Here is a 27,954-nt window from a genome sequence, read left to right as displayed (position 1 = left end):
GTTATGAGGGCCGAATCTGACATAAATGAAACCTTGTCAGGCCAGGCCATGTGTGCACCTATTTAAGATTAGGCAGCAGAGATATAAACTATAAAGAACACAGACAAACACAATTACAGATTTTAAAAAAACTTAAAATATGCTTAAAACATTAGCACTTTTTGGTCTTAAAGGTGCTTTCTTTGTATTTCTCCCATGGGATCCAGGGAACTGGGCAAAAGAGGCTCTGACTCTTTCCTTCCTTCCCTAGGGGACTAAGAGGGGGAGGAGCCTCAGTCAATAGAAGGAAGAGAGGCTTGGCTCAGTAGCTCTGCTGTGCAATTGAGAGAGCCCGGCAAAGCAAGCTCTCCCTCCCCCCTTCCTCCCCCAAGGAGGAGCCTCAGCCAATGGAGAAAATAGAGACTTTGCTCTGTAGCTCCTGTGTGACTGAGCAAGCCTGGCAAAGCAAGCTGTTATGCAGAAGGAAGCAAGAGAGAGGGAGAAGGAAGCAGATGACAGCCAGTTGCTTGAGGGCCTGATAGGAGCCCTCTGGGGGCCTGATTCGGCCCCCAGGCAGCATGTTTGACACTCCTGCTCTATCATGTCCCTTCTTTTCCCTACATACCTTTGGTTCCCAGTGGGCACAGGCAGAAATATCCATTGGGTGTCTCAGTACAGACTCCTCCGTCAGGGCACTTCTTCCCAGGCAGGCACTGAAAGTGAGAAAAAAAATGGGTTATCTGGCCTGGATCTACTTCTGGAGAGCCAGTTTGGTGTAGTGGTTAAGAGCGGCGGACTCTAATCTGGGAGAACTTGGTTTGGTTCTCCACATCTCCACATGCAGCTGCTGGGTGACCCTGGGCCAGTTACAGTTCTTTCAGAGCTGTTCTCTCAAGTGCAGTTCTGCCAGAGCTCTCTCAGCCAAACAATATGACTGGCTGGTGTGGCTATGCCTTTTAGCAGCCGTTTCTTGGGTAGATGCTTAACTAGGTGATGTTTCTGTCATGTTGTAAAGTGTCACCGGGTGATACTTCTACTAAATTGAGCCATTGTTCTGTTGGAACTGGAGGACCTGGCATTGTCTCTTAGCCTCAACCTTCAGAAGGGGCTGCCAAAGAGTTAGAGAGAGAGAAGATGACAACGACTGCAGATGAAGAAGAAGACTGCAGATCTATACCCCACCCTTCTCTCTGAATTAGAGACTCAGAGGGACTTACAATCGCCTATATCTTCTCGCCCCACAACAGACACCCTGTGAGGTGGGTGGGGCTGAGAGGGCTGTCACAAGCAGCTGCCCTCCCAAGGACAACTCCTGAGAGAGAGGGGGGGGCATCCTTCCTTTCTTCCCTACTGCTCTCCCTTCGAAGTATAGACTGCTACTCTAAGGGAAGTTCCTTCCCCCTGGCTTGACACCTCTCTCTTTCTCCCCACCCCCAGCCCTTTCTCTCTCACTCACTTTGCCAGACTCTCCATCTTGGCACCATCTTGGCAGGACACACATTTTGCATCTCTGGACATCCAGATAGATTACATAAGATATGCTGATTCTAATATTTCCTAACTAGAGAACGGAGTTCATATTATAAACTCTTTATTAGCTGGAAATCTGAAGAAGTCTCCACGTATCTTTTGTTTTCACACTTGCACACTCATGCAGCCTCAGCTGACCACGTGGCATGCGCTGTGCTCACAGCCTGATGTAGTCTGCTAGGTTACATGAATATGTTGGAGGAGATTTCTCAACAGGTTCCAGGTACAGGAACAAACCTGACTAGTTGTTATTGTTGTTGGCAGGGCTTTTTTTTAGAACAGGAACTCCTTTGCTTATTAGCCCCCACACCCCTGATGTAGCCAGTCCTCCTGGAGCTTACAGTAGGCACTGTACTAACAGCCCTGTAAGTTCCTGGAGGATTGGTTACATCAGGGGGTGTGGCCTAATATGCAAAGGAGCTCCTGCTATAAAAAAGCCCTGGTAGCTGGCCAACTGGAAACCCTAGCCAGGAGCTAACTGGAACAAGGCAGTCAACTAAGACAGCTGCACTTCCCAAAAGCACCTGACAGTCATCCCCTCCGGAGGGATCTGGGCAATGCTCTCCCTTCTGGGTTGTCTTCTGCTGGCAAAGAGAGCCTCCCCAACCAAGAGGGCAGAGGCAAACGGGGGCAAAAGCCTTCATGACGCACCGGCCTCCATTTTGACAGGGATCTGTAGCAACGGATGGGAAGAAACGGGAAGTGAGAACTAAATGAAGAGTTCTGAGCAACTTTATTTTTCATTTGACAACTTTCCTCTACTTTGAATCATGGCCCGGTGACAATGATTTCCATTTCAGAGCCTTTTCCCTGATCTGGAACTAACTTTGCTCGTTAAAATTTCAGACTGCCATGAAGGGATAAAAGACTCAGAAGCCATGCTGCCATAAAACTGCCTGCCTGTCCCAGCTGACCCTATACATGTTGGAATAAGGATTCAGGTGGGGAGCAGTGTCCCCTCTAAACTGACTTAGTGTGAGCGAGCTCACAGATTTTTAGCCTCCAGCTCACACATTTTTGTCTCAGCTCAGGAAAAATGGTCCCAGAGCAAACCAATTTCTGCAGTAGCTCACAACTTTAATGCCAGTAGCTCAGAAAGTAGAATTTTTCCTCACAAGACTCTGCAGCTTAGAGGGAACATTGGTGGGCAGCCTTATATGTCTGAAGCAGGGATGGCCAAACTGTGGCTCAGGAGCCACATGTGGCTCTTTCACACATTTTATGTGGCTCTCAAAGCCCCCACTGCTCTGTCAGCCAGCTTGGAGAAGGCATTTGTCTCTTTAAATCACTTCTCCAGGCCAAGCTGGTCAGTGGCTTGGAGAATGCATTTAAAGTTAAAGTTGTTTTCTTTACACCTCCCCCTCTCTCATTCCTCCCTCCCTCGTGGCTCTCAAACATCTGAAATTCATGTCTTGTGGCTCTCAAAACATTTGACATTTATTCTATATGGCTCTTATGTTAAGCAAGTTTGGTCATCCCTGGTCTGAAGCAATATAACAAAGTTTGAGTCCAGTGGCATGCACTCGAAAGCTTATACCCATAATTAAACTTTGTTGGTCTTAAAGGTGCCTCTGGACTCCGTTAAGTTGTAATAAAGCCTGCTTGATCTGGGTGGCCAAGCATAGTTAGAGCTCCTCAGATCTTGGAAGCTAAAAGGTCCTGGTTATTTACTTGGATTGGAAACCACCAGAGAATTTGAGAGTCCTTATGCAGAGGCAGGCAATGGCAAACTGCCTCTGTTTGTCTTTTGCCTTGAAAACCCTACGGTTGGGATCCCCAACTTTTTTGAACCCATGGGCACCGTCAGACTCTTGAGATAGTGTGAAGGGCACAACAATATGGCTGCTATGGGAGGCGGAGCCATCCATACACAATGCCTCTTCTTTTGGGGCTCATAAAATTGGGCCCCTTGGTCCAATCTTTTTGAAACTTGGAGGTGGTGGATTTGAGAAGCACTGAATGCTACGCTGAAAATGTGGTGCCTCTGTTTAAAAAAAAAAACAAAAAAACCCCCAGCCCCCTAGAGCCCCAGGGGTCAATTTTCCATTATACCCTATGGGAATCGATATTGTGTAGTATGTTTTTCTCCTGTCTGTGATTCTCCTGTATTGCTTAGCCTACCTGGGGATTGTCAACCCTATACTTGGTGGGTGCCAGGAAAGGGGTTGATAGGCACATGGTGCCCGTGAGCACCATCTGGGTACCCCTGCCCTACAGGGTTACCATAAGTCATCTGTGACATGACACTTTCCACCAGCACCATGTTTAATGTGGCTTACCCCCCAAAAGCAGGTATAGGATTGCAGTCTTAACTCCTGATATTACTTAAGATGCATTTTTTAAGCCATGGGATGCTATTCAACTGGGACTTAATTGGGATAGTGGTTTTCTTTCCCACCACTATTACAGTAACATAGAAAGAGGGCCAAACTGCACATGGCATGGGATATCTGTGAATAGTTTCTTATAAATTCCAATTCAACCACAGCTTCAGGAGGGCAAGAAATGAGATCTCAGCAAATGCACAGTAAGAGGAGTTGCAATTTCACCTCATCCTTGATTTCATATTTTTTTAAAGTTTAATCTCATATATTTTTAGCAAATTTCCAAAATACCTATGGAATGCTAGTGAGTTTGCACAGCCTGCTCCTACATACTCACTAGGAGAACAAAGGTCAAGGGTTAGCTGGCATTTCAGTCCTGTGTATCCTTCAGAGCAGACACAGTGGAAACTTCCTGGGCTATTGAGGCATGATCCAGAATTGAGGCAGGGGCTCAAACCACATTCATCCACGTCTTCTTCACATGTGGCACCTGAAGGGTGGGGAAGGGAATTGCGCATGAGGGCAGGAGTCGGGGCACAACAGGAGTTGCCCCAGGGTTACAGCGTATTGACAAAACATGGCAGAACAAAAAAGCAGGGAAGCCCAGGAAAGGGCTGCCATTTTGGATTCAGGGGCATGTTACCTACGTAGCCGCTGGGGCAGATGCAGTGGAAGGCACCTCGATGGCTCTGGCACGTGGCCCCCTGGTGGCAGGGGCTGGGATCACAGGGATCTACCTCCACGCCACAGTCTTGGCCAGTCCAACCCACCAGACAAGTACAGTGCGGCCTGTAAAGGAATAGGAATAGAGTTGCCATCTGTTTCTCCCCCGGCTGATTCTGTCCTCTAACAGCAGCACCACACATAGAAACTGAGCAAGGAAAGTTTTTACCAGGCCTTTTTTGGTAGAAAAGGCCCAGCAGGAACTCATTTGCATATTAGACCACACCCCCCGATGACACCATTTTTCACAAAAGGGGGTTTTGTCGGAAAAGCCCAGCAGGAACTCATTTGCATATCAGGCCACACCTCCTGGCAGCACCATTTTTAACACAGAGCTTTTTTTGTAGGAAAAGCCCAGCAGGATCTCATTTGCATATCAGGCCACACCCCCTGATGCCAAGCCAGCTGGAACTGCATTCCTGTGCATTCTTGCTAAAAAAAAAGCCCTGTCTTTTACTGACTGGGAGAGAAGGGGTGGGGAAAACCTCACCTGCTCGATTTCTCTATGCCAGACAGATGATAATGGCACAGATGCAAGGTCAGGTATTTTTAAAGTGGCAACGCATGGATTAATAAATACAAAACTTGTGTTCATTTTTATTTTGTTTAATATACTTCTCTGCTCGCCTTTCTCCTGAGTATTTCCGGACCCAAGGTCAAGCTCTCTCAGGTAAAGAAATAAAGCGATAAAAAATATTTACTTGACAAATTGGTATTAAAAAGGTGCAGAGCTAGTTTTAAAAGGTGATCACCCCAGACAGAATTGAATCTTAAGAAATTATTGTCTATATGCAGACTTTCCATCTGCATATAGACAATAATTTCTTAAGATCCAATTCCCCTTTAAGGCTACCCTGGCACTAGGATTGCCAGGTCTGTGTTGGAAAATACCTGGAGACTTTGGGAGTGGATCCGGGAGAGGGTGAGGTCTGGGGAGGGGAGGGGAGGGGAGGGGAGGGGAGGGGCCTCAGCATGGTCCAATGCCATGGAGTCCACTCTTCAAAGCAGCCGTTTTCTCCGGGGGAGCTGATCTCTGCTAGCTGGAGATCAGTTGTAAAAGCAGGAGATCTCCAGGCCCCGCATGGAGGCTGGCAACCCTACCTGGCATGAACCCATGTAGATGTGGGAATCGGGTAAGGGGGAAGCCGAGAAGAGCCTCAGTGCAGTAGAGAAAGTCTACTAATTCCTATAATTGTGTCTCCATGCCTGGAATAGAAATGGTAATTACTAAGCTAGTTTCACGTAATTCAATGGAGTAGTGAAACTGACTTGGTCAGCCTCTTCTGGTCTAGTTTCTAGTCAATTTCACTCCAAACAAAGAAGGGTTTTTAAAGGAGAACATGAGCGTTTTTGCAGAAATACGAATGTATGTATGAAAGCTAATCCTTCTGAGATCTGGTTCAAACCAAGTCCTCAGGCTAAGGAAATCATCCCTTCCACCCCTGCCCCTCGCATACCCAGATTCGGTCCCTTGGCAACTGCCCCCGTTGAGACACTGCCAATGGCGGCAGGGGTCGTCCGTCTCTGTGCAGTGGGGTCCTGTGTAGCCAGGGGAGCAAGTGCATGTAAAGGAGCCTGGCATGTTTATGCAGCTTCCATACCCACAGGGGGCACTGTGGCATCGGTCTGTGTCTCTTTCACACTGGTGTCCCTCGAAACCTGTGGAAGGGGAAACCTTGACACCGTCATTAGCTTCCACAGGCACATCCATTCTTGTCCTGCGGCTATTTCTGCTGCCCTTCCCACAATTCCATTCTCTCTTAGAACCTTAGAAATCCGACTGGCAGGAAATAGGATGCCCAGTCCCTGCCCCAAGATGGAATCCTCCATGCACAAATAAACATTCAGCATTAATGGAAGAAGTGAGGGGAAAGTGGGATGAATTCAGGGGTGCTTCTAAAGCACTCTGATTGGTTTATGTTGCCCCCCCCAGAAGCCTATTGAGGGGTCTTGCCTCCCCCCACAAATCCTGGATTTGCCCTGATCCCTTCTACAGAGAGGCACCCCCGACTGCTCACCTTGGGGGCAGATGCAGTGGAAGAGCCCAGCAGAATTCTGACACTGGCCTCCGTTCCTGCAGGGGGAGCTCACACAGCCGTCTACCTCCAGCTGGCACTGGGGTCCCTCAAAACCTATTGAAGGAAGGCAAAATTGCAAAGGTCAGCACGCCCTGAGAGCCACTTTGGTTTAGTGGTTAAGTGCACAGACTCTAATCTGGGAGAACCGGGTTTGATTCCCCACTCCTCCACTTGCACCTGCTGGAATGGCCTTGGGTCAGCCATAGCTCCGGCAGAGGTTGTCCGTTAAAGCAGGGGTCCCCAACCCCTGGGCTGTGGACTGGTACCGGTCGGTGGCCTGTTAACAACCGGGCCGCGGAGCGAGGCAGAGACCTTCACCTACTCCTTATTTAAAGACCCCCCATGGGTGTGGGGGCAGCAAAAGCCCCAGCAGCCCCAGTCCATGGAAAAATTGTCTTCCACAAAACCAGTCCCTGGTGCCAAAAAGGTTGGGCGCCACTGCTTTAAAGGGAAGCTTTCTGCGGGGTGACATGATAGAGGTTTACAAGATAATGCATGGGATGGAGAAAGTAGAGAAAGAAGTACTTTTCTCCCTTTCTCACAATACAAGAACTCGTAGGCATTCGATGAAATTGCTGAGCAGACAGGTTAAAACGGATAAAAGGAAGTACTTCTTCACCCAAAGGGTGATTAACATGTGGAATTCACTGCCACAGGAGGTGGTGGCGGCCTCAAGCATAGCCACCTTCAAGAGGGGTTTAGATAAAAATATGGAGCAGAGGTCCATCAGTGGCTATTAGCCACAAAAAAATTTGTCACTGTGTGACACAGAGTGTTGGACTGGATGGGCCATTGGCCTGATCTAGCATGGCTTCTCTTAAGCTTCTGGGAGAGCTCTCTCAGCCCCACCTACCTCAGGATGTCTGTTGTGGGGGAGGAAGGTAAAGGAGATTGTGAGCCACTCTGAGACTCTGAGATTCAGAGTGAAGGGCGGGGTATAAATCCAATTTCTTCTTCTCCTTCTCCTCCTCCTCCGCCAATGCGGAGGAAATCAGAAAACACAGCTGTATCCCAGAGACTAAACCAGTTTATTGCAGCAACCAGTTCCATGGATGGCTTTATAAGCATCAGGAAATGGGCTAAGAGGAGAGTGAGTATATTTATTTAGTGTGTTTTTATCTTGCCATTCCTCCCAGGATCTCAGAGCGGCATACATGGCTCCGTCTTCCTCCATTTTAGCTTCAGGGATGTGACATTAGCTCACAAAACCAGTCTTGAATGTAATGCAGTGCAGAGGAAAAAGTTGGCCTCCCAATAACATCAGAAGCTGGGATTGCTTTGGATTAGAGACAACCAGACTCAAGTACATACTCTGGCAGGGAGACATCCGAATTTGAAGCAAACAAGTTAACAAGCAGATGTGAGAACTAAGTTTGAGTCCAGTGGTGCCTTTGAGACCGACGAAGTTTAATTCTGGTATAACCTTTCCTGTGCACATTTCCTCATGAAAGCTTATATCTCAGGGGTGGAATTCTAGCAGGAGCTCCTTTGCATATTAGGCCACACACCCCTGATGTAGCCAATCTTTCAAGAGCTTGCAAGCGGGGGGGGGTATGGCCTAATATGCAAAGGAGCTCCTGCCAGAATTCCACCCCTGCCTGGGATTAAGCTTTGTTGGTCTTAAAGGTGACCCCAGACTCAAACCTGGTTCCAATTATTGTTACTGTTAGACTAAAAATGGAAAGATGTGGGTTCAAACCCCCAATCTGCCATGATGCTCTCTCAGCCTATCTTACTTTATGGCAGGAGTGGGGAAGCTCTGTCTCAAGGGCCATATACGGCCCTCAAGGTCACTTGGTGCGGCCCTCGGGAATTGCTGGGCCGAACCGAGCCATGTCGCAGCCTCCTTGGGGCCTGGCTGGCCAGCAAGGATCATGGAGCCCAGCCGCGCTGTGCAGCAGCCTCCCCAGGGCCAGGCAGGGATCACAGGGCCCAGATGTACTGTGCGGCAGCCTCCCTGGGGCCTGGCTGTCGACCAGAATTGCTGCAGGGCCTGGAAAAGTTACTGCCACAGTTCAGTTTGCACTTGATTATTCCAGAGGGTGTGGCCTAATATGCTAATGAGTGTGTGACCTAATATGTTAATATTAGGGGATGTGGTCTAATACTGAGTTCCTACTGGGCTTTTTCTACAAAAAAGCCCCAGACCTATGCATTTGCCTAGGGCAGAGGGCCGTGTGTGTGTGTGTGTGTGTGTGTATGTTTTTGTGTGTGTGCCAGATTAGGCTCTCCCCAAATGGCTTCAAATAGAAAAACAATTATTTGCATTAATTTTGCTGGCTTGGATCGTTCTCCCTTGGCGGAGCACTGTTTTTTTAAGTTGATAATTGTTTATGGCCCGCGAATGATGTTATAAAATATCCATGTGGCCCTTGGCAGAAAAAAGGTTCCCCACCCCTGCTTTACAGGGTTGTTGTGAGGATAAAATAAGGCAAGGAGAACAATATATGCTATGTGTTTTAAAAAGCAGGAGGAAACACACACACATACGCCAGCATCCACTGTACCAGTACACTGAGTGGGTTGTACCTGGAAGTGACAATGTGTATCTCTAGAAATCAGTTTCTGGAGATTCCTAGAGCTACCCATTGCAACTTCTGTGTTGTACCAGCAAAACGACATAATGGTATCAACAGTGTCACATGCAATCATGTTCCCACCCTATAACCCCACCCTATATATTTAGTAGATAGGCAAAAGCTGGTGGGGCTGAGAGAGCTCTCCCAGAAGCTGCCCTTTCAAGGACAACTACTTCAATGTAGTTCCAAGCAGGCCAGAGATCTTCCATCTCTTCTTTTTTCAGAGGGATTCCCATACTTGTATCTGCAGGGTAAGGTGACTGGTGCACTAATTCTTGACCCCACCCCCCACAGGCATGCCAAGGGGAATCGGCCCTGGTTTCTTCTTGCTTCTTACCCAAGGGGCAGAGACACTGAAACTGGTCCAGTAGGTCCAGGCAGGAGGCTCCGTTATGGCAGGGCTGGCTGAGGCATTCATTGAGGTCCGATTCACAGCGTAAGCCCGTGTAACCGTTGAGGCAGCGGCAGGCAAAGGAGCCGGGCGTGTTGTGGCAGCTTCCTCCATGTTCGCATGGATTCGTCCCTGGTAAAGCAGCAGACGTGGATGAAGGAACAGACAGGTAGCGGACGGTGTACCATGACAACGCTAGAGCTCACTGAGACATGATGCTCATAACAGCCTGCAATGGATGGATGGATACAGGACTTTTTTTGTAGCGGGAACTTCTTTGCATATTAGGCCACAATCCCTGATGTAGCCAATCCTCCAAGAGCTTACAGGGCTCTTTGTACAGGGCCTACTGTAAGTTCCAGGAGGATTGGCTACATCAGGGGGCGTAGCCTAATATGCAGAGGAGTTCCTGCTACAAAAAAGGCCCTGGGTGGATGGATGGATTTAATGGGTGGAAATTAAATCAAAGGAGTTTTCAGCTAAACGTTAGGAAGAGCTTCCTGACAAAGCAGTTCCTCAGTGGAACAGGCTTCCTCGGGAGGTGGTGCACTTTCCTACTTTGGAGGTCTTCAAACAGCGGCTAGATGGCCATCTGACAGCAATGCTGATTCTGCAAAGTTAGGCAGATCATGAGAGGGAAGAGGGCAGGAAAGGTTGCATCAGTGCTTTGTTCTCGTGGCCCTTCCTTACACACCCAGGGAAATGTTGATTTCTACTTTGGAGCCAGGTCAGCAATTTTTCTCCGGGCCAGTTTGGCCAGGGATCATGGAGGGGTTTTTGACATGGAACAGAAGTCTCTGGGTGTATGTAGGGGAGGTATTTGTGAATTTCCTGTGTTGTACAGGAGGCTGGACTAGATGACTCTGGAGATCCCTTCCAACTCTATGATTCTATGAATGAAGTAAAGACTCCTGCCAGCTCAAAGTTTCCACCTGCAGAAGAGGATGGCTACAGCATCCCACCTGATCCACTTTTCGGACCATTTGGGCTCATCTTATCTGTTTATTTACTTCATTTATTCCCTGCTTTTCTCCCTTATGGAGACCTAAAGGGGCTTACAACATTCTCTCCTTTCCCATTTTATCCTCACAACAACCCTGTGAGGTAGGTTTAGGCTGTGTGCTCATGGCTGGCCCCCGGGCACCCAGCAAGCTTGCCTGGCAAAGCAGGGATTTGAACCTGGAACTTCCAGATCTTAGTCCAACACTGTAACCATTGCACCATGCTGAGAGGCAGGAGAGGTGGGTTTAATTGTGCCGCATCTCTGCCATGAACAGAATACAACATGGGTCTCTGACGAGCTTTAACAGCTACACAGGACTTCCCTATCTCTGAGGAGGCTGTGCTGAGGACAAGCTATAGGGGCAGGCTGCTTCCTTCATGCCCTTTCTGTGGCGTTGCAGGAAACATCTGGCTGCACATTTCATGAATCAACCCTAAGAAATTACTGGATATACATGGAGAAGCTCTAGCCAGGTATATTCCGATGTGGGGGTGACCTGCTTGTGATCAGACATAGCCAGGGGTGGAATTCTAGCAGGAGCTCCTTTGCATATTATGCCACACTCTCCTGATGTAGCCAATTCTCCAAGAGCTTACAAGGTTCTTTTTTGTAAACTCTTGGAGGATTGGCTACATCAGGGGCGTGTGGCTTAATATGCAAAGGAGCTCCCGCTAGAATTTCACCCCTGGACATAGCCATGCTGATGACGGGCTGCCACCATTCACGGCCACCGTCTTACCCATCTGGCACTCGTCGATGTCCTGATAGCACATGGGTCCAGTGTAACCTTGCTGGCATACGCAGATGGCGTGGCCAGTCCGGAGGTCAGTGTCACAGTGGGCATCAGGATGGCACGGGCTGCTGAGACAGGCATCAGGCAGGTGGCAAAGAAGGCCTGTGATAGAGGATGTGGGCGGTTAGCGGAACAGTCCTGAAGCTCATGGAAAAGCATGACATCCTCCCATATTCTATCATCTGATGCTCTCTGATGCTCCCACCTTCAGCAGTTGGAATGTTTATGAACATTCTGCAACAGCACTGTAAGGAATGACAGAGGCTGTAACACAGCATTAGAGGCCTCTATACAATAGCTGCAGTCTACTGCATCTCATTCATTGGCAGAGTTTCAGTGCTGTTGCAGCATGTTCATAAACATTTGAACTGCTGAGGATGAGGGACTATACGTGAAATATTGAAAATTCTTAAGACAATCTATCTACACAATTTCTACCCTTCCTTTAAAGTTTTGTTTATGTTTTTACTGAATTCTTTAAATACTGGATGTATTCTCTATTTTAAATGCTGTTTTAATGTCTTAAATGTTTTAATATCGAAATGTTTTATTGTTTTGACATTTACTGTTTTGGGAACTGTATTTGGGTGGAAAGGCACCACGGAAATGTTTTAAATAAATAAACACCCAAGGCAACTAGCAGATTGTAAAAATATTTAATAAAGAATGAAATAAAGCAAAGCAATAATCTCATAGTATAAAATATATTCTATAGTCTAGTGTGGGCACATCCATAGATTTTTATATATTTATGGTTCAGGCCCACATTGACAAAAAAGATATTTTTCTCCAAAATTGGGGGATCCCCTCAGGTTTGCAAAAAAACCACCCCAACCTTATATCTACAATAAAAGAGGGGCTAACCCCCCCCCCCACACACACACACACCTGAAATGCAAATCTGCTGCAGTGGGGGAGAGGAAATGATCTAGAGCAGCAATGCGAGACACAGAAGAGGAATAGGAGGAAGAGAAAGAAGGAGTATTGGATTTATACCCCACCTTCCATTCTGAATCTGTCTCAGAGCTGCTTACAATCTCCTTTACCTTCCTCCCCACAACAGACACCCTGTGAGGTGGGTGGGGCTGAGAGGGCTCTCACAGCAGCTGCCCTTTCAAGGACAGCTCTGCAAGAGCTATGGCTGACCCAAGGCCATTCCAGCAGGTGCAAGTGGAGAAGTGGGGAATCAAGCCGAGTTCTCTCAGATAAGAGTCCGTGCACTTAACCACTACACCAAACTGGCGCACCCAGGTGGCTGGTTAAGAAGAACTGCCCTGAGCCCATTATGGGAAAGGATGGAATATAAGCCTACTAAATAAATATATAAACCTTCCTCACCCCCTGCTCCTCCCGCCAAGCGCCATTCTCTGCAGTCTTCCACTTAGAAGGTGACATAAAAGTTTACGGAGGAAGGCGAAGGCAGTGGGTGGGTGAAAAGGAGCCTCCTTGCCCAGCCAACCTTCCCCTCATAGCCGCCACCTCAGTCAATGTCCCACAATAGGCTAAATTTTTAATTAGTCAGTTGGTTTGTTTGGTTTTATACTGGAATTAGTTGTTTTAGAAATTATGCAATTTGTTTTACTCTCGGAAATTATGCAATTTGTTTTACTCTCGGGAAGGGCAGGATAGACATGTGAAGTAATAAACAAACAAACTTTCCCATCAGCTTCTAACCAGCAAGACTGCAGGAAGTGGAGGTGGAAGTGTGCAGAGGGGCCGAAGGCTTGCACCAATTTTGCAATATTTTTGGTGGCATTTTTATGTTTTGTGTGTGTGTGTGCACCTGGAAGTCATGGTGACCCCTGGTAACTGACCCCTACTGGGGGCCTGGAGGATATTCAGAGAGGTGGCTAAATAAAGCCTGCCTCTGTCGTCCTAACTGCTGGTATTCCAAGATCTCCCATCCCATCCAAGTATGTGCCAGAGCTGGCCCTGCTTAGCTTCCAAGATCTGATGAGATCGGGCTTGCCTGGGCTATCCAGGTCAGGGCTGCATTTGTTGTGGGTAGGGTTGCCAAGTCCAATTCAAGAAATATCTGGGGACTTTGGGGGTGGAGCCAGGAGACATTGGGGGCAGAGCCAGGAGCAAGGGTGTGAAAAGCATAATTGAACTCCAAGGGAGTTCTGGCCATCACATTTAAAGGGACAGCACACCTTTTAAAATGTCTTCCTTCCATAGGAAATAATGAAGGATAGGGGCACCTTATTTTGGGGCTCATAGAATTGGACCCCCTGGTCCAATCGTTTTGAAACTTGGGGGGTACTTTGGGGAGAGGCACTAGATACTATACTGAAAATTTGGTGTCTCCACCTCAAAAAACAGCTCCCCCAGAGCCCCCAAAACCTCCAGATCAATTCCCCATTATACTCTATGAGAATCGATCTCCACACTGGGAATAATGAAGGGCTCAGCAGACATTTCCCTCCCCGCCCCCATTTCTGACGACTCTGAAGCGAGGGATTGGCCCCTCTACTCACGAGTTGCTGCCAACTTCTTCAAAGTAACACAGACACACCATCCCAAGAGGAAACCTTTCAATCGGAGACTGAAGCCTCCGGAGGGGGAAAGGCACACGGTCCTCTGGGGAAGGAGCCTGGGAAAGCGGAAGGACCTGGGGATTGGCAAGCCTCGTTGTGGGTCCCCACTTGCAGTTGTCTAATAAGGATAAACTTTGGACCATCAACAATCATAAAGACAACAGCAACAACATCAGCAGTTAAAAAAAAATGTCAGGGCACATCAGGGGACTTTTTTTGTCCAGGCAGTTTGCAAGCCTACAACCCACTACTGAATTTGGCTGCAAGTCCTACCTGTGCGCCCGGGAGGGCATTTGCATAAGAAGGATCCCACACGGTCGATGCAGGTGGATCCGGGATAGCAGGTGGCCAAGAGACAGTCGTCCACATTGTGGGTGCAGGTCTCGCCAGCCCAGCCATTGCTGCAGATACAGCGGAAGCCCCCTGGGGTGTTGTGGCAGGTCCCCCCATTCTGACACAACCGTAAATGGCACTCATCAATGTCATTGGAGCAATCCCAGCCTGGAGTGGAGAAGAAGAAGAAGAGTTGGTTTTTATATCCCACTTCCCTGTACCTTAAGGAGTCAGAGCAGCTCACAATCTCCTTCCCTTCCTTTCCTGACAACAGACGTCCTGTAAAGTAGGTGGGGCCTAAGAGAGCTCTGAGAGAACTGCTCTCGAGAGAACAGCTCTGAGAGAACCATGACTGATCCAAGGTCACCCTGCTGGATACCTGTGGAGAAAGAGTAGTGATTCAAACCTTGTTCTCCACATTAGAATCTGCCAATCTCAGAGCTTTTTTTGTTGTAGCAAGAACTCCTTTGCATATTAGGCCACACACCCCTGATGTAGCCAATCCACCAAGAGCTTACAAGGCTCTTTTTTGTAAGCTCCAGGAGGACTGGCTACATAAGGGGTGTGTGGCCTCATATGCAAAGGAGCTTCCTGCTACAAAAAAAGCCCTGTCTCTTAACCACTACACTACACTGGAAGGGGGAAAAGGATGGGCCAGAACTCTAGAAGGGTTTTAGTTCCTGGGTCCTTTAAAGGGCCTCGGCTTCTATGCCCTGTTGTTGGTTCTTCAGAGAAACTGGTTGGCCACTGTGTGAGAGAGGATGCCAGACAAGATGGGCCACTGGTCTGATCCAGCAGGGCTCTTCTTAAATTCTTATCTGTGGAGCCAGTAACGGAGTGATTTAGATCAAGGGGTTTTTGTGTGCACATAAAGTGTCGTCAAGTCACAGCTGATGCATGGGGCTTTCAAGACCAGCAGGTGGTTTGCCATTGGCTGCCTCTGCAGAGTCTTCATTGGTGGTCTCCCTTCCAAGTACCAACCCTGCTTAGCTTCCAAGATCTGATAAAATTGGACTATACCAGGGGGGGCCAAACTTGCTTAACATAAGAATAAATGTCAGATGCTCGAGAGCCCAAGACATGAACATCAGATGTTTGAGGGAGAGAGGGGAAATGGAAAGAAAACTACTTTAACTTTAAATGCATTCTCTGAGCCTCCAGCTGGCTTGCCTTGGAGAAGTAGTTTAAAGAGAGAAATGCCTAAGCTGGCTGATGGGGAGGTGGGGGCTTCAAGAGCCACATAAAATGTGTGAAAGAACCACATGTGTCTCCCAAGCTGCAGTTTGGCCACCCCTGGACTATACCATTAGGGTTGCCAAGTCCAATTTAAGAAATATCTGGGGACTTTGGGGGTGGAGCCAGGAGACTTTGGGGGTGGAGCCAAGATCAAGTCTGTGACAAGCATAATTGAACTCCAAAGGCAGTTCTGGCCATCACATTTAAAGGGACGGCACACCTTTTCAATGCCTTCCTTCCATAATGAAGGATAGGGGCACCTTCTTTTGGGGCTCATAGAATTGAACCCCCTGGTCCAATCGTTTTGAAACTTGGGGGATATTTTGGGGAGGGGCACTAGATGCTGCACTGAAAATTTGGTGCCTCTACCTCAAAAAACAGTCCCCCCAGAGCCCCAGATACCCGCGGATCAATTCTCCATGATTTTCTATGGGAATAAATCTCCACAGGGAATAACAGAGTTCCCAGCAGACATTTCCCTCCCCTCCCCCCGCTTTCTGACGACCCTGAAGTGGGGAGAGGGCCTCCAAACTGGGGGATCCCCTGCCCCCACCTGGTGATTGGCAACCCTATATACCATACTGCCTTCTCTCCTTAAGGGCTTTTGGAACTGCTTAAAAATCTGTGGAAACTACCAAATTCAAACAGTGAGAGTTGCTTTAATACCAGCATTTTGCAGATCAGTACCAGGGTCAATACGCCCCTCTAAGCTGTGGAGTCTTGTGAACAAAAATTCTACTTCAGTGAGCTACTGGTATTAGTTGGATCCAAATAGGCAGCCGTGTTGGTCTGAAGTAGTAGAACAAAATAGGAGTCAATTGCATTAAAGTTGTGAGCTACTGCATAAATTAGTTTGCTCTGGGGCCATTTTTCCTGTGCTAAGACAAAAATGCATGAACTGGAGGCTAAAGAACTCTGAGCTAGCTCACAGTAACTCAGCTTTGAGGGAACTGACCAGGATGTGTTTATAATGCTTAATCTTTCAACCCAAGGAGGGCTCCTTTACCCCTACTCAGGGGTAGAATTCTAGCAGGAGCTCCTTTGCATATTAGGCCACACTCCCTGATGTAGCCAATCCTCCTGGAGCTTACAAGGCTCTTTTTTGTAAGCTCTTGGAGGATTGGCTACATCAAGGGTGTGTGGCCTAATATGCAAAGGAGCTCCTGCTAGACTTCCACCCCTGCCCCTACTCGCGTTGCTGTAAGCTGTACCACACCTACTTAATTCTGCACTCATTTGCTCAGATACATTTGATGAAGGGAGCTTGGTCCCTTAAAGATCTTATATCCTGAACATCTTGTTGGTCTCTAAGGTGCTACTGGACTTGGATCTAGCTCATTCATCCTGCAATCAACTTCCAGTCTTCTAGATAATGAAATGTCAGGAAAGCAGTACTTCTTTTGGTTAAAATGATACTGGAAGAACCTCATGGTCCTACCCTTTAATTATCAACAGTTCAGAGCAGAGCTTGGCCACTTCCAGGTGTCACATGGCTCTGGATGAGGCCTTACTGTTCTAGGTATGGCAGACCCCAAAGTGGGGTTGGGGGTCCCCCATTGCCAGGCCCAACCTCTCCACCACAAATCAGCTGGCCAGCAGGGTGGGAATTATGCCCAAAACAAGAGAGGAACGCCTGATATTTTCAGCGATGTGCCTTATGTTACTTCAGTGTGACCCAGAAGTGATGTAAGCAGGGGTGGAATTCTAGCAGGAGCTCCTTTGCATATTAGGCCACACACCCCTGATGTAGCCAATCCTCCAAGAGCTTACAAAAAAGAGCCTTGTAAGCTCCAGGAGGATTGGCTACATCAGGGAGTGTGGCCTAATATGCAAAGGAGCTCCAGCTAGAATTCTACCCCTGGACGTAGGCATGTTGGGGTAACGCTCTGGTTTTTGGCAAAAACTCTATGGTAAAAGCTAATTCTATCGACAAGCTGGAACAGGCCCAGAGAAGGGTGACAAAGTCCTATGAAGAAAGGTTGAAGGAGCTGGACATGTATAGCCTGGAGAGGAGGTGGCTGAGAGGTGATAGGATCACCATCTTCAAGTACTTGAAGGGCTGTCATATAGAGGATGATGTGGAGTTGTTTCCTGTTACCCCAGAAGTTACGACCAGAACCAATGGGTTAAAATTAAATCAGAAGAGTTTCCAGCTCAATCTTAGGAAGAACTTCCTGACAGAGCAGTTCCTCAGTGGAACAAGGTTCCTCGGGAGATGGTGGGCTCTCCTTCCTTGGAGGTTTTTAAACAGAGGCTAGATGGCCATCTGACAGCAATGCTGGTCCTGTGAATTTAGGGAGAGGTATTTGTGAATTTCCTGCATTGTGCAGGGAGTTGGACCAGATGACCTTGGAGGTCCCTTCCAACTCTATGATGCTATGATTCTTCCATAGAGTTTTTGCCCCCAAACCAGAGCACTGCCCGCCATGCCTACATCACTTCCGGGTCACATTGAAAGTTACGTGGGCACATCACTGAAACATGCAAAGAAACTTCCAGCTCCTGGTAAGCTTACCCCCACCCACCCTGGCTGCCCACTCGGAGGGACCTGGAAACCTTATACCAGGGGTGGCCAACAGTAGATCTCCAGATGTTTTTTGCCTACAACTCCCATCAGCCCCAACCAGCATGGCCAATGGCTGGGGCTGATGGGAGTTGTAGGCAAGAAAACATCTGGAGAGCTACCGTTGGCCACCCCTGCCTTATACTGTTCATGTGCATGTATTTATGAGTTCTCTAAAAAGGGGTCTGAGTACTGATGAAGTAGAGTGTAAGGAGAGTATATATAAACAAACTGGTTCTTTACCTGTCCACCCTGGAGGGCAGTGGCAGGAATACGATCCCACACCATCCTCACAGGTCCCCCCGTTGCAGCACTGATGCTGTATGCAGTCATCTGGGTCCACCTCACAGTACTGCCCTGTGTAACCTGTAGGGGGAAACATTGAGGAGGCAAGGTCAGTACCAGTCTCTATGCCTGGCAGGCATCTTCGTTGGGAACGATGGTCACCCACTGCTCCGAATTTTCACTTTACGGAAACAGCTGTCTTGAATCTTTACTCTTTAGCTTAACCATCCTTCTTCATCACTACAATTAGGTCTCACAAATCCTAGTCCAGGGGTGGCCAAACTGTGGCTCAGTGAGCCACATGTGGCTTTTGGACACATATTGTGTGGCTCTTGAAACCCCCATTGCCCTGTTGGCCTGCTTGGAGAAGGCATTTCTCTCTTTAAATCACTTCTCCAAGCCAAGGTTTGGAGAATGCATTTAAACTTAAAGTTGCTTTCTTTCCACCTCTTCCCCCAAATTTATTTGCCTGCCTCTGCCTGCCTTCCTGTCCTGCGGCTGTCCAACATCAGATGTTCATATCTTGTGCCTCTCCAACATCTGACATTCATGTCTTGTGGCTCTCCAACATCTGACATTTATTCTATGTGGCTCCTGCATTAAGCAGCTTTGGCCACCCCTGTCCTAGTCCAACACTAGAGTTGCCAAGTCCAATTCAAGAAATATCTGGGGACTTTGGGGGTACAGCCAGGAAACTTTGGGGGGTGGAGCCAGGAGCAAGGGTGTGACAAGCATAGCTGAACTCCAAAGGAAGTTCTGGCATCACATTTAAAGGGACCGTACCCCTTTTAAAATGCCTTCCTTCCATAGGAAATAATGGATAGGGGCATCTTCCTTTCAGGCTCATAAAATTGGACCCCCTGGTCCAATCTTGTTGAAAATTGGAGGGTATTTTGGGAAGAGGGACTTAATGTTATGCTGAAAATTTGGTGCCTCTACCTCAAAAAACAGTCCCCCCAGAGCCCCAGATACCTGCGGATCAATTTTCCCATTATTTCCTATGGGAATAAATCTCCATAGGGAATAATGAAGTTCCCGGCAGACATTTCCCTCCCCTCCCCCCGTTTTCTGATGACCCTGAAGCGGGGGGAGGGCCTCCAAACGGGGGGATCCTCTGCCCCCATCTGGGGATTGGCAACCCTATCCAACACTCTAACCACTACACCACTCACCCATAACACACAGGCAGCCGTGGTAACTTTCCCCGACTTCTTGGCAGGTCCCCCCATGGAGGCAGGCCTCAGAGGTGCAGGGCCCCAGATGGTACTGGCAGAGCGGACCAGTGGAGCCAGCTGGGCAGAGGCAGCGGAAGGAGCCAATGTTGTTGAGGCAACGGCCTCCGTTCAGGCAGGGACTGGGATTCCGGAAGCATTCGTTGATATCGTGTTGGCAGGTGTGCCCCTCAAACCCAGGCCGGCACTGACAGATGATGTATGGGTAGGTGTTGAGGCAGGTGCCCCCGTTGGCACAGGGATGAGCCTGGCAGAAGTCTCGGAGCTGGCAATTCTTTCCTGGAAAGACACCAAACAAGAAGACAATGAGGTGGATCCTATCCCTATCCTCAGGGCTTTTTTTTTGTAGCTGGAACTCATTTGGTTATTAGGCCACACCCCCTTGATATAGGCAATCCTCCTACAGGCCATGTACTACGAGCCCTGTAAGCTCTTGGAGAATTGGCTACATCAGGGGCATGTGACCTAATATGCAAAGGAGTTCCTCCTACAAAAAATGCCCTGCCTATCCTAATCCTCCACTGGGTTTCCCTGGAGAAAATGGCTGCTTTGGAGAGTGGACTCAATGGCATTGCACCCTGCTGGGCTCCCTGTCTTCCCCAAACCTCGCCCTCCCCTGGCTCCACACCCAAAATCTCCAAGAATTTCCCAACCCAGAGTTGGTAACCCTGGGGAGAAGATATTTCCCTGTTTCTGCTGTTCCACATGGACAGAATCTGGGCTTTTTTTTTTGTAGCAGGAACTCCTTTGCATATTAGGCCACACACCCCTGATGTAGCCAATCCTCCTGGAGCTTACAATAGGCCCTGTATAAAGAGCCCTGTAAACTCTTGGAGGATTGGCTACATCAGGGCTGCGTGGCCTAATATGCAAAGGAGCTCCTGCTAGAATTCCACCCCTGTACATGCACAAAAAAAAGCCCTGGACAGAATACTCCATTTGGAGTGGGCATTGCTGATCTTCTCTTCAAAAACTTGAACATGTAGTTTGGGCCTCAGTGGATGAGACCCCATTGATGGCATGAAAAATACCATTTTCTTACTCAAAACACCCAGAGCCCCAGAACCCTGCCTGCCCCATATTAGACTGCACATCCCTTTCACAAATGGCTGTGAGGGAGGGCATCCGCTTGGCACGCAGAAGGTCCCTGGTCAAATCTCTGGCATTTCTCATTAAAGGACCAGTGGTAGGTGATGCAAAAGACCCCACTGGCAGTCTGAGTAGACAAGACTGACCTTGATGGGCCATAAGGTTGCCAACATCCAGGTGGCGCCTGGAAATCCCCCTCTGTTACGAGTGATCTCCAGACAATTCAGATCAGTTCCTCTGGAGAGAATGGCTAATTTGTATATAATTAGCAGTATATAATTCGTTATATACTGCTGAGGTGCCTCCCCTCCCCAAACCCTGTCCCCCCCCCCCCGACTCCACCCCCCTAATCTCCAGGTATTTCCCAACCTGGAGCTGACAATCTTAATTTGCCAAAGGCAGGGCTGGATTAACAATTAGGCCAAGAAAGCACTGGCTTATGGGCCCTCACATCTTTAGGGGCCCTGGGCTGGCTTTCCCCCCTACTTGCAGCCCTCCCAGCCTCTACATGCAGCCAGCAACTGAGCTGCTTGATGCCCAGCTTGCCTGGTGTGGCTGCTGCTGGCGTCGTCACCAAGTTTGCCTCTCTGTGCCTCTCCCCCGCGGCTTTTTCAAAGGGGCTTTTGGGAAAGTGGCTGTAGTGGGGGCCACAGTGGGGGAAAGTGGCTGTAGTGGGGGCAGGGCAGGCGCTCCAACTCTGAGATAATTTGCAAGGGCCACCACCCCCCTGCAAGATTTTGACTGCCTAGGGGCCTCCACAGGGTTTAATCTGGCACTGGCCAAAGGTCTGATTCAGTATAAGGCCGCTCCAATGTATGTTTATTGTAGGCAGGAATTTGTGCTTCTCTCCTGGCCTACCTGTCCATCCAATTGGACACTGGCAGCGGTACTGGTTTCCAGAGAGTGGCTGGCAACTTCCTCCATGTTGGCAGGGCGAAGGGAAGCATGGGTCTCCAACCACCCCCTGGCATTCCTCCCCGGTGAACCCAGGAGGGCACACGCAAGTATAGGCCGGGGGGCTGGAGGCTTGAAGGATCTTGAGGGAGCAGGTGCCCCTGTTCTGGCAGCGCCCGGGGGTGCAGGGGTCCACAAACTGGCACAGCTCTCCCGTGTAGCCGGGAAGGCATCTGGCAAGGCAAAAACCAAAAATGAAAAAAAGAGAGGAAAGGGTGAAAAACATTGCTGGACACCACAAGAACTCAGCCCTGAGAAAAGAAACATAAAAGGAACACAGTAAAAATACCACTGAAGTAAGAGGCTGCCTTTAACTCATTGTTTAAAACAATGCAGTTTCCTGGAAGTCTCACAGTCCCTGGTGTGAATGTCCTACTTCTCCCGGATACGTGGGATTCATTCAGCTGTGTGATGATGGGCCGAAATTCAACAGAGATAGCCAGATGACGCCCCAATGGAGATACTGTACCAGTTGAATCCCTGGAACAGTCTCCCACCCCGATTAAACGATGAGTGCAAATTCAGGAGATGCCCTTCATGACCTGGGATCCACGTACCTGAAGGGCCATTCTCTTTCATATATCCCTGTATGCCCTCTCCCAGGGATTTTTTTGAGCAGGAACACACAGGAACGCAGTTCCAGCTAGCTTGACTTCAGAGGGTGTGGCCTAATATGCAAATGAGTTCCTGCTGGGCTTTTTCAACCAAAAAGCCCTGCCCTCTCCAGTCATCAGGCTATCCCACCACTTAGGGCAGAGGTGTCAAACATGTGGCCTGGGGGGCCGAATGAAGCCCCCAAGCAACTGGCTGTCATTTGCTTCCTTCTCCCTCTCTCTTGCTTCCTTCTGCATCACAGCTTGCTTTGCCAGGCTTGCTCAATCGCACAGGAGCTACAGAGCAGAGCCTCTGTTTTCTCCATCGGCTGGGGCTCCTCCCTTGGGGAGGAAGGAGGGGAGGGAGGCAGAATTTGTATTGCCAGGCTCTTTCAATCGTACAGCAGAGCTACTGAGCCAAGCTTCTCTTCCTTCTCTACCCTATGGGAATCGGTCTTCAAAGGGAATAATGGAGTACCCCGCAGACATTTTCCCCTGCCCCCACTTTCTGACGACCTTGAAGTGGGGGGAGGGCCTCCAAACCAGGGGATCCCCTGCCCCCGCCTGGGGATTAAAACAGCACAAGCAAAGCCTTGAGCCTTTTGGAGTTTAGCGCCTTTTCAAAATCTTACCGGAGACTTTCTGTCCAATTTGTCCACTGGGAATTCTATGTGCAGCCTTTGGACGCACTGAAAAAGAATCTTGTGGGGTTTGCAGCTTCTTGCAACTTACTGATGCATCAGAAACACTCTGATATTTTTCCTGAGCTTTTGCCTTTGGCTGAGAGATGTGGCTGGAGCCCCCTATGCGAGAAGAGGATTCGAAGCAGGAATAACCGAGTCGACCTCCTGTTCATTGGGACTCCTTTGAGGGAAGTGTGAAACTTTCGGGGACTTGTTATTGCTATTTAGTCTTCTATTGAACATATTTGTATGATTTTGTTTCAATACATTCTTAGTTATTCGGTCACTATAACTCCAGTTGTGCGGTCTTTATCCTACAAGTGACCTCTCCCCCCCCCCAACCTGGGGATTGGCAACCCTATATGCAAATGAGTTCCTTCTGCTGGGCTTTATCTATGAAAAAAGCCCTGTATACCATAAATATACCACAATTATAAGCTACATTGTACCATGAGGACAGGCTAGACACAAATGTTTTCATAATTAAATAACGACATGCAGCTTTACTCAGTATACGGGGATGTAGTGAAGAAGAAATCTGCACCTGTTGATTATCTGTCTGTCCTACCAGGTCTATCCCCAAACTGAAATAGTCAAAAAGCAGGGCTTTTTTGTAGCAGGAACTCCTTTGCATATTAGGCCACACCCCTCTTATGTAGCCAATCCTCCATGAGCTTACAGGGCCTACTGGAAGCTCCAGGAGGATTGGCTGTATCGGTGGTGTGTGGCCTAATATGCAAAGGAGTTTCTGCTACAAAAACAACCCTGGTCATAAGGCTAATGAAGAACTGGAATCTTGTTACAGGCTTACAGGCAGGAGATGGTTCTGCTGGGATGGCTCAAACAGCTTCCTCCATTCTTGCAGGGGTCTTGTGAGCAAGAAAGACCTGGAGGAGAGACAGAAAGACTGAGCATGTTAGTTAAGAAGTAGCCTGGCTCTTGCAAACATCTGTGCCAAACAAGTAGGGTTCCCAACTCTGGCTTGCAGAATTCCTGGAGATTTAGCAGTGAAGCCTGGGGAAAGAGGGGTGGGGGTGGGGAGGGAGCACAGCTGAGGTGTGATGTCAGACTGTTGGAGTGCTTTCACACACACTAAATAATGCATTTTCAATCCACTTTCAATGCACTTTGCAATTGAATTTTACTGTGTGAAATGGCCAAATCCACTCGAGAACAGCTGCTGAAGTGGACTGAAATTGCATTATTTAGCATGTGTGAAAGCACTGCCCTGTGACCCTGCCATTTCCTCTAGGGGAGCTGATCTCTTATTGATGCATTTGAACTGATTGACAGCATTTGCAATTTGCCTTTCTGACCTGACAAGGGCTGCCAAGCTGGCTAAGAATTTCAAACAAACATGATAAAGGAAAAAGGAAAGGAAAGGTCCCCTGTGCAAGCACCAGTCATTTCTGACTCTGGGGTGATTTTGCTTTCACAACGTTTTCACGGCAGACTTTTTACGGGGTGGTTTGCCATTGCCTTCCCCAGTCACCTACACTTTCCCCCCAGCAAGCTGGGTACTCATTTTACCGACCTCGGAAGGATGGAAGGCTGAGTCAACCTCGAGCCAGCTACCTGAAAACCCAGCTTCCACCAGGGATCGAACTCAGGTCAGGAGCAGAGTTTAGGACTGCAGTACTGCAGCTTTAACACTCTGCACCACGGGGCTCTATATACATGATAAAACCATATGTTAAAACCAATAATATCAGCCCCCCCAAACACACACACACATCATGAAAACAATTAAAAAGATAGTTTAAATACATTTTTTAAAAACCAGCAATTAAAACAATGGTTAGGAAGGAGGGAACACCAAGGGAATGTCATCTGAAGATCAGTTATAATTTCAGGACAACTCCAGCCACTGCCTGGAAGTTGGTAACCCAGCAAACAAAGGAAAAAAGGCCTGTACTTGAAAAACAAGGATATCAAGGAAGAAGGAATCAAACCTGTCCATCTCCCCATATTGTTATTGTTTATATGCAGGGATATTCAAGTCATATGAACATATGAAGCTGCCTTCTACTGTATCAGACCCTTGGTCCATCAAAGTCAGTATTGTCTACTCAGACTGGCAGCGGCTCTCCAGGGTCTCAAGCTGAGGTTTTTCATGCCTATTTGCCTGGACCCTTTTTAGTTGGAGATGCCGGGGATTGAACCTGGGAACTTCTGCTTCCCAAGCAGATGCTCTACCACTGAGCCACGGTCCCTCCCCTTGAGCCACAGTCCCTCCCCTAATCATAGAGTTGGAAGGAACCTCTAAGTCATCTAGTCCAACCCCCTGCACAATGCAGGAAACTCACAAACACCTCCCCTTAAATTTACAGGATCTTCATTGCTGTCAGATGACCATCTAGCCTCAGTTTAAAAACCTCCAAAGAAGGAGAGCCCACCACCTCCCAAGGAAGCTTCATTACCCTCCTCTGGATGCATTCCAGCTTATCTATATCCTTCTTAAAATGTGGTGCCCAAAACTGAACACAATACTCCAGGTGAGGTCTTACCAGAGCAGAGTAAAGCGATACCATCACTTCACGTGATCTGGACACTGTACTTCTGTTGATACAACCCAAAATTGCATTTCCCTTTGCCTTATGAAGCCAAATGACTCAGCATGAAGGATCATTTGGTCTTCAGACCTCCTGGGCTTCCATATTATATAGCCCAGACACAAACTGACTACCTTCTTTTCTGCCCGTGAAGTAGAAATACGTGAATACATGATCTTTGTAGCATTTTTAAAAGGACAACGGGTAGCCATAAAGGGGCCTGATTCAGCTAAGATCTGTTGTACGTGGCAGGGAGGGGACTGAATACCTTTGCACAGTTTTGCTGATCAGAAGTTACTGTCCTGGTTGTGGTTGCTATTCCGCGAAAGGCGGGTGGAGGGAGGCGGGTGCCCTCTCTTTGCCTGCCCTCCCCTATGTAGCACTGATAACCAACCAACAGACCCGGCAGTTTCCCTTTTAAAAGCACCAAGGAGGCCCATTCACAGATCTCCTGATGTTTGTTTTGGCCGAGGCTGAGAAGTCAGTGTAAGGGGAAGCCCCCAGCTCAGTAGCGGAGCATCTGCTTGGCGTTCAGAAGGTCCCAGGCTAAACCTCTGGCATCCACAGCTCAAAGAACTTTGTAAATGCATGAAGCCGCCTTCTACTGAATCGGACCCTCGGTCCGTCGAGGTCAGTCTTGTCTCCTCAGACTGGCAGCAGCTCTCCAGGGTCTCTTGCTGAAGTCTTTTCCGCAAGGCTGGCTCTGCCACTAGGCAAAGTAGGCAATTGCCTAGGGCTCTGGCCTTCTGGGGGTGTCGAATCGGGTGCTCCCCCACGTGATTCAGTGATGTTATCAGCAGAAGTTAGCCTTGCCTAGGGTGCCAGACAGACCAGGGCCAGCCCTGCTGCCCTGTTACCTTCTGCCTGGTCCTTTTGACTGGAGGTGCTGGGGACTGGCTCAGGGACCTTCTGCCCGCTAAGCAGAGGCTCCACCGCTGAGCCGCAGTCCCTCTTGAGAACCTCAGACAGCGGGACAAGGGAAAACAGGGGAGAACTAGTTCCATTCATGTGCAAAGCAACGCATTCTTTCTTTCTCATGTCCCATTTGCATGCATGCGGAATTAAATGCACCCCTTCGCATATGCGCAACATTACACACAAGCGTCCAGCAAAAGCTTTGCACACCCATGGCTTTTTGGCAAGCCCAGACAGGCACTGCTGTGCATGAGTCAACACAGACGTTACCCCAAAGATAGCAAGCTAACTTCTCAGCTAGTGGTTGCAGCTTGACCCAAACCAATGTGAATGTTCTAAACCCACCCACCCTTGCTTTTGTGCTATGCAAAAAAATTTTCCTGGCAGATTCCTGCAGCTCACACCACTGCGAAGAAGATGAAGATATTGGATTTATATCCCACCCTATGCTCTGAATCTCAGAGAGGCTTACAATCTCCTACATCTTCTCCCCCCACAACAAACACCCTGTGAGGTGGGTGGGGCTGAGAGGGCTCTCATAGCAGCTGCCCTTTCAAGGACAACTCCTACGAAAGCCATGGCTGACCCAAGGCCATTCCAGCAGGTGCAAGTGGAGGAGTGGGGAATCAAACCCGGTTCTCCCAGATAAGAGCCCGCGCGCTTAAGCACTACACCAAACTGGCTCTCACATCAAACTGTGACAAGATACGGCTGAAGCTGGCCTGGTTCACCAACCGCCACAAAGGATCCACGCCGTCCCACCTGTCGTCCTACCTATGCTTACCTCGAGCAAATGGAATCAAGGCCAGCAGCAGCAGATGTTTCATCCTGTTTTGAAGGCCCTCTTGGTCCATCCCCCTCCTTTCGTTCAGTTCCAGGAGTGGTCTTCCCCCCGTCCGAAGCAGGGTGTGGGGCCCAAGGTCAGCGGTCAGGAAGAACCCGATGAAGGAATGTCCCCTGGATGCCCCCCACCCAGGGAGTCCCCCCTATCGGTGCCACAGACAAGGCAATATGCCTGAAGGGATTCTTCTCAGTCACACCACCCACACCCACCTCAAGAACAAGGCACATCCTGCTGTCCCCGGACTACATTGTGGGAGGTTTCCTGCGCCACACAATACATGGGAGGAGAAAGATTTCCTGTTACCCAGGGCACTATTCTCAACACGTTTAAAAGACAAAGAAAAAGAAAGGGTGGGGAATACTGGTAGGAGGGCACAGGAATCCAGAGGGGACACAGACGCCCGAAGAAAAAGAAAAAAGCCCAGAGAGGATCTGATGTAGCGAGAGAGCAGCAACTTGCAGAGCCAGTTTGGTGTAAGTGGTGTGGTGGTTAAACTGGGTTTGATTCTTCATTCTTCCACATTAAACCAGCTGGGTGACCTTGGGCCAATCACAAGTTCTTTCAGAGCTGTTCCCTCAAGACCAGTTCTCTCTGAGCTCCCTCAGCCCCACCTACCTCATCGGGTGTCTGCTGTAGGCAGGCCCGGCGCGTGGGGTTCTGCCACTCCAGGCAGCCCCCGGCACCGCACCTCCCCCCCCCAGCTCTGGTCAATTTTGCGCACGTGCGCCACGGTGACAT

At 48.8% G+C, this 27,954-nt stretch overlaps 1 protein-coding gene across 1 annotated transcript in view; it reads right to left on the bottom strand.

Moving 5' to 3' along the window:
• NOTCH4 (notch receptor 4) overlaps window positions 1–27,358 on the bottom strand; it is a 49,989-nt gene extending 22,631 nt beyond the window's left edge. Inside the window, exons 1-14 of the mRNA XM_060238956.1 lie at window positions 27,157–27,358; window positions 23,717–23,792; window positions 21,534–21,802; window positions 19,527–19,865; window positions 18,313–18,435; window positions 14,211–14,438; window positions 11,347–11,502; window positions 9,551–9,736; window positions 6,575–6,688; window positions 6,014–6,215; window positions 4,477–4,622; window positions 4,171–4,323; window positions 2,034–2,182; window positions 605–692 (exon numbers count right to left, since the gene is read on the bottom strand). Coding sequence (XP_060094939.1) covers window positions 605–692; window positions 2,034–2,182; window positions 4,171–4,323; window positions 4,477–4,622; window positions 6,014–6,215; window positions 6,575–6,688; window positions 9,551–9,736; window positions 11,347–11,502; window positions 14,211–14,438; window positions 18,313–18,435; window positions 19,527–19,865; window positions 21,534–21,802; window positions 23,717–23,792; window positions 27,157–27,226 — 2,299 coding nt within the window. The 5' untranslated portion in view covers window positions 27,227–27,358. The remainder of the gene's footprint in view (window positions 1–604; window positions 693–2,033; window positions 2,183–4,170; window positions 4,324–4,476; window positions 4,623–6,013; window positions 6,216–6,574; window positions 6,689–9,550; window positions 9,737–11,346; window positions 11,503–14,210; window positions 14,439–18,312; window positions 18,436–19,526; window positions 19,866–21,533; window positions 21,803–23,716; window positions 23,793–27,156) is intronic.
• Window positions 27,359–27,954: the final 596 nt, after the last annotated feature.

This window comes from Heteronotia binoei, chromosome 5 (genome assembly GCF_032191835.1).
Source record: "Heteronotia binoei isolate CCM8104 ecotype False Entrance Well chromosome 5, APGP_CSIRO_Hbin_v1, whole genome shotgun sequence".
Lineage (NCBI taxonomy): Eukaryota > Metazoa > Chordata > Lepidosauria > Squamata > Gekkonidae > Heteronotia > Heteronotia binoei.
Note: the sequence above shows the minus strand (reverse complement) of the source record. Positions and strands in the feature narration are given on the sequence as shown.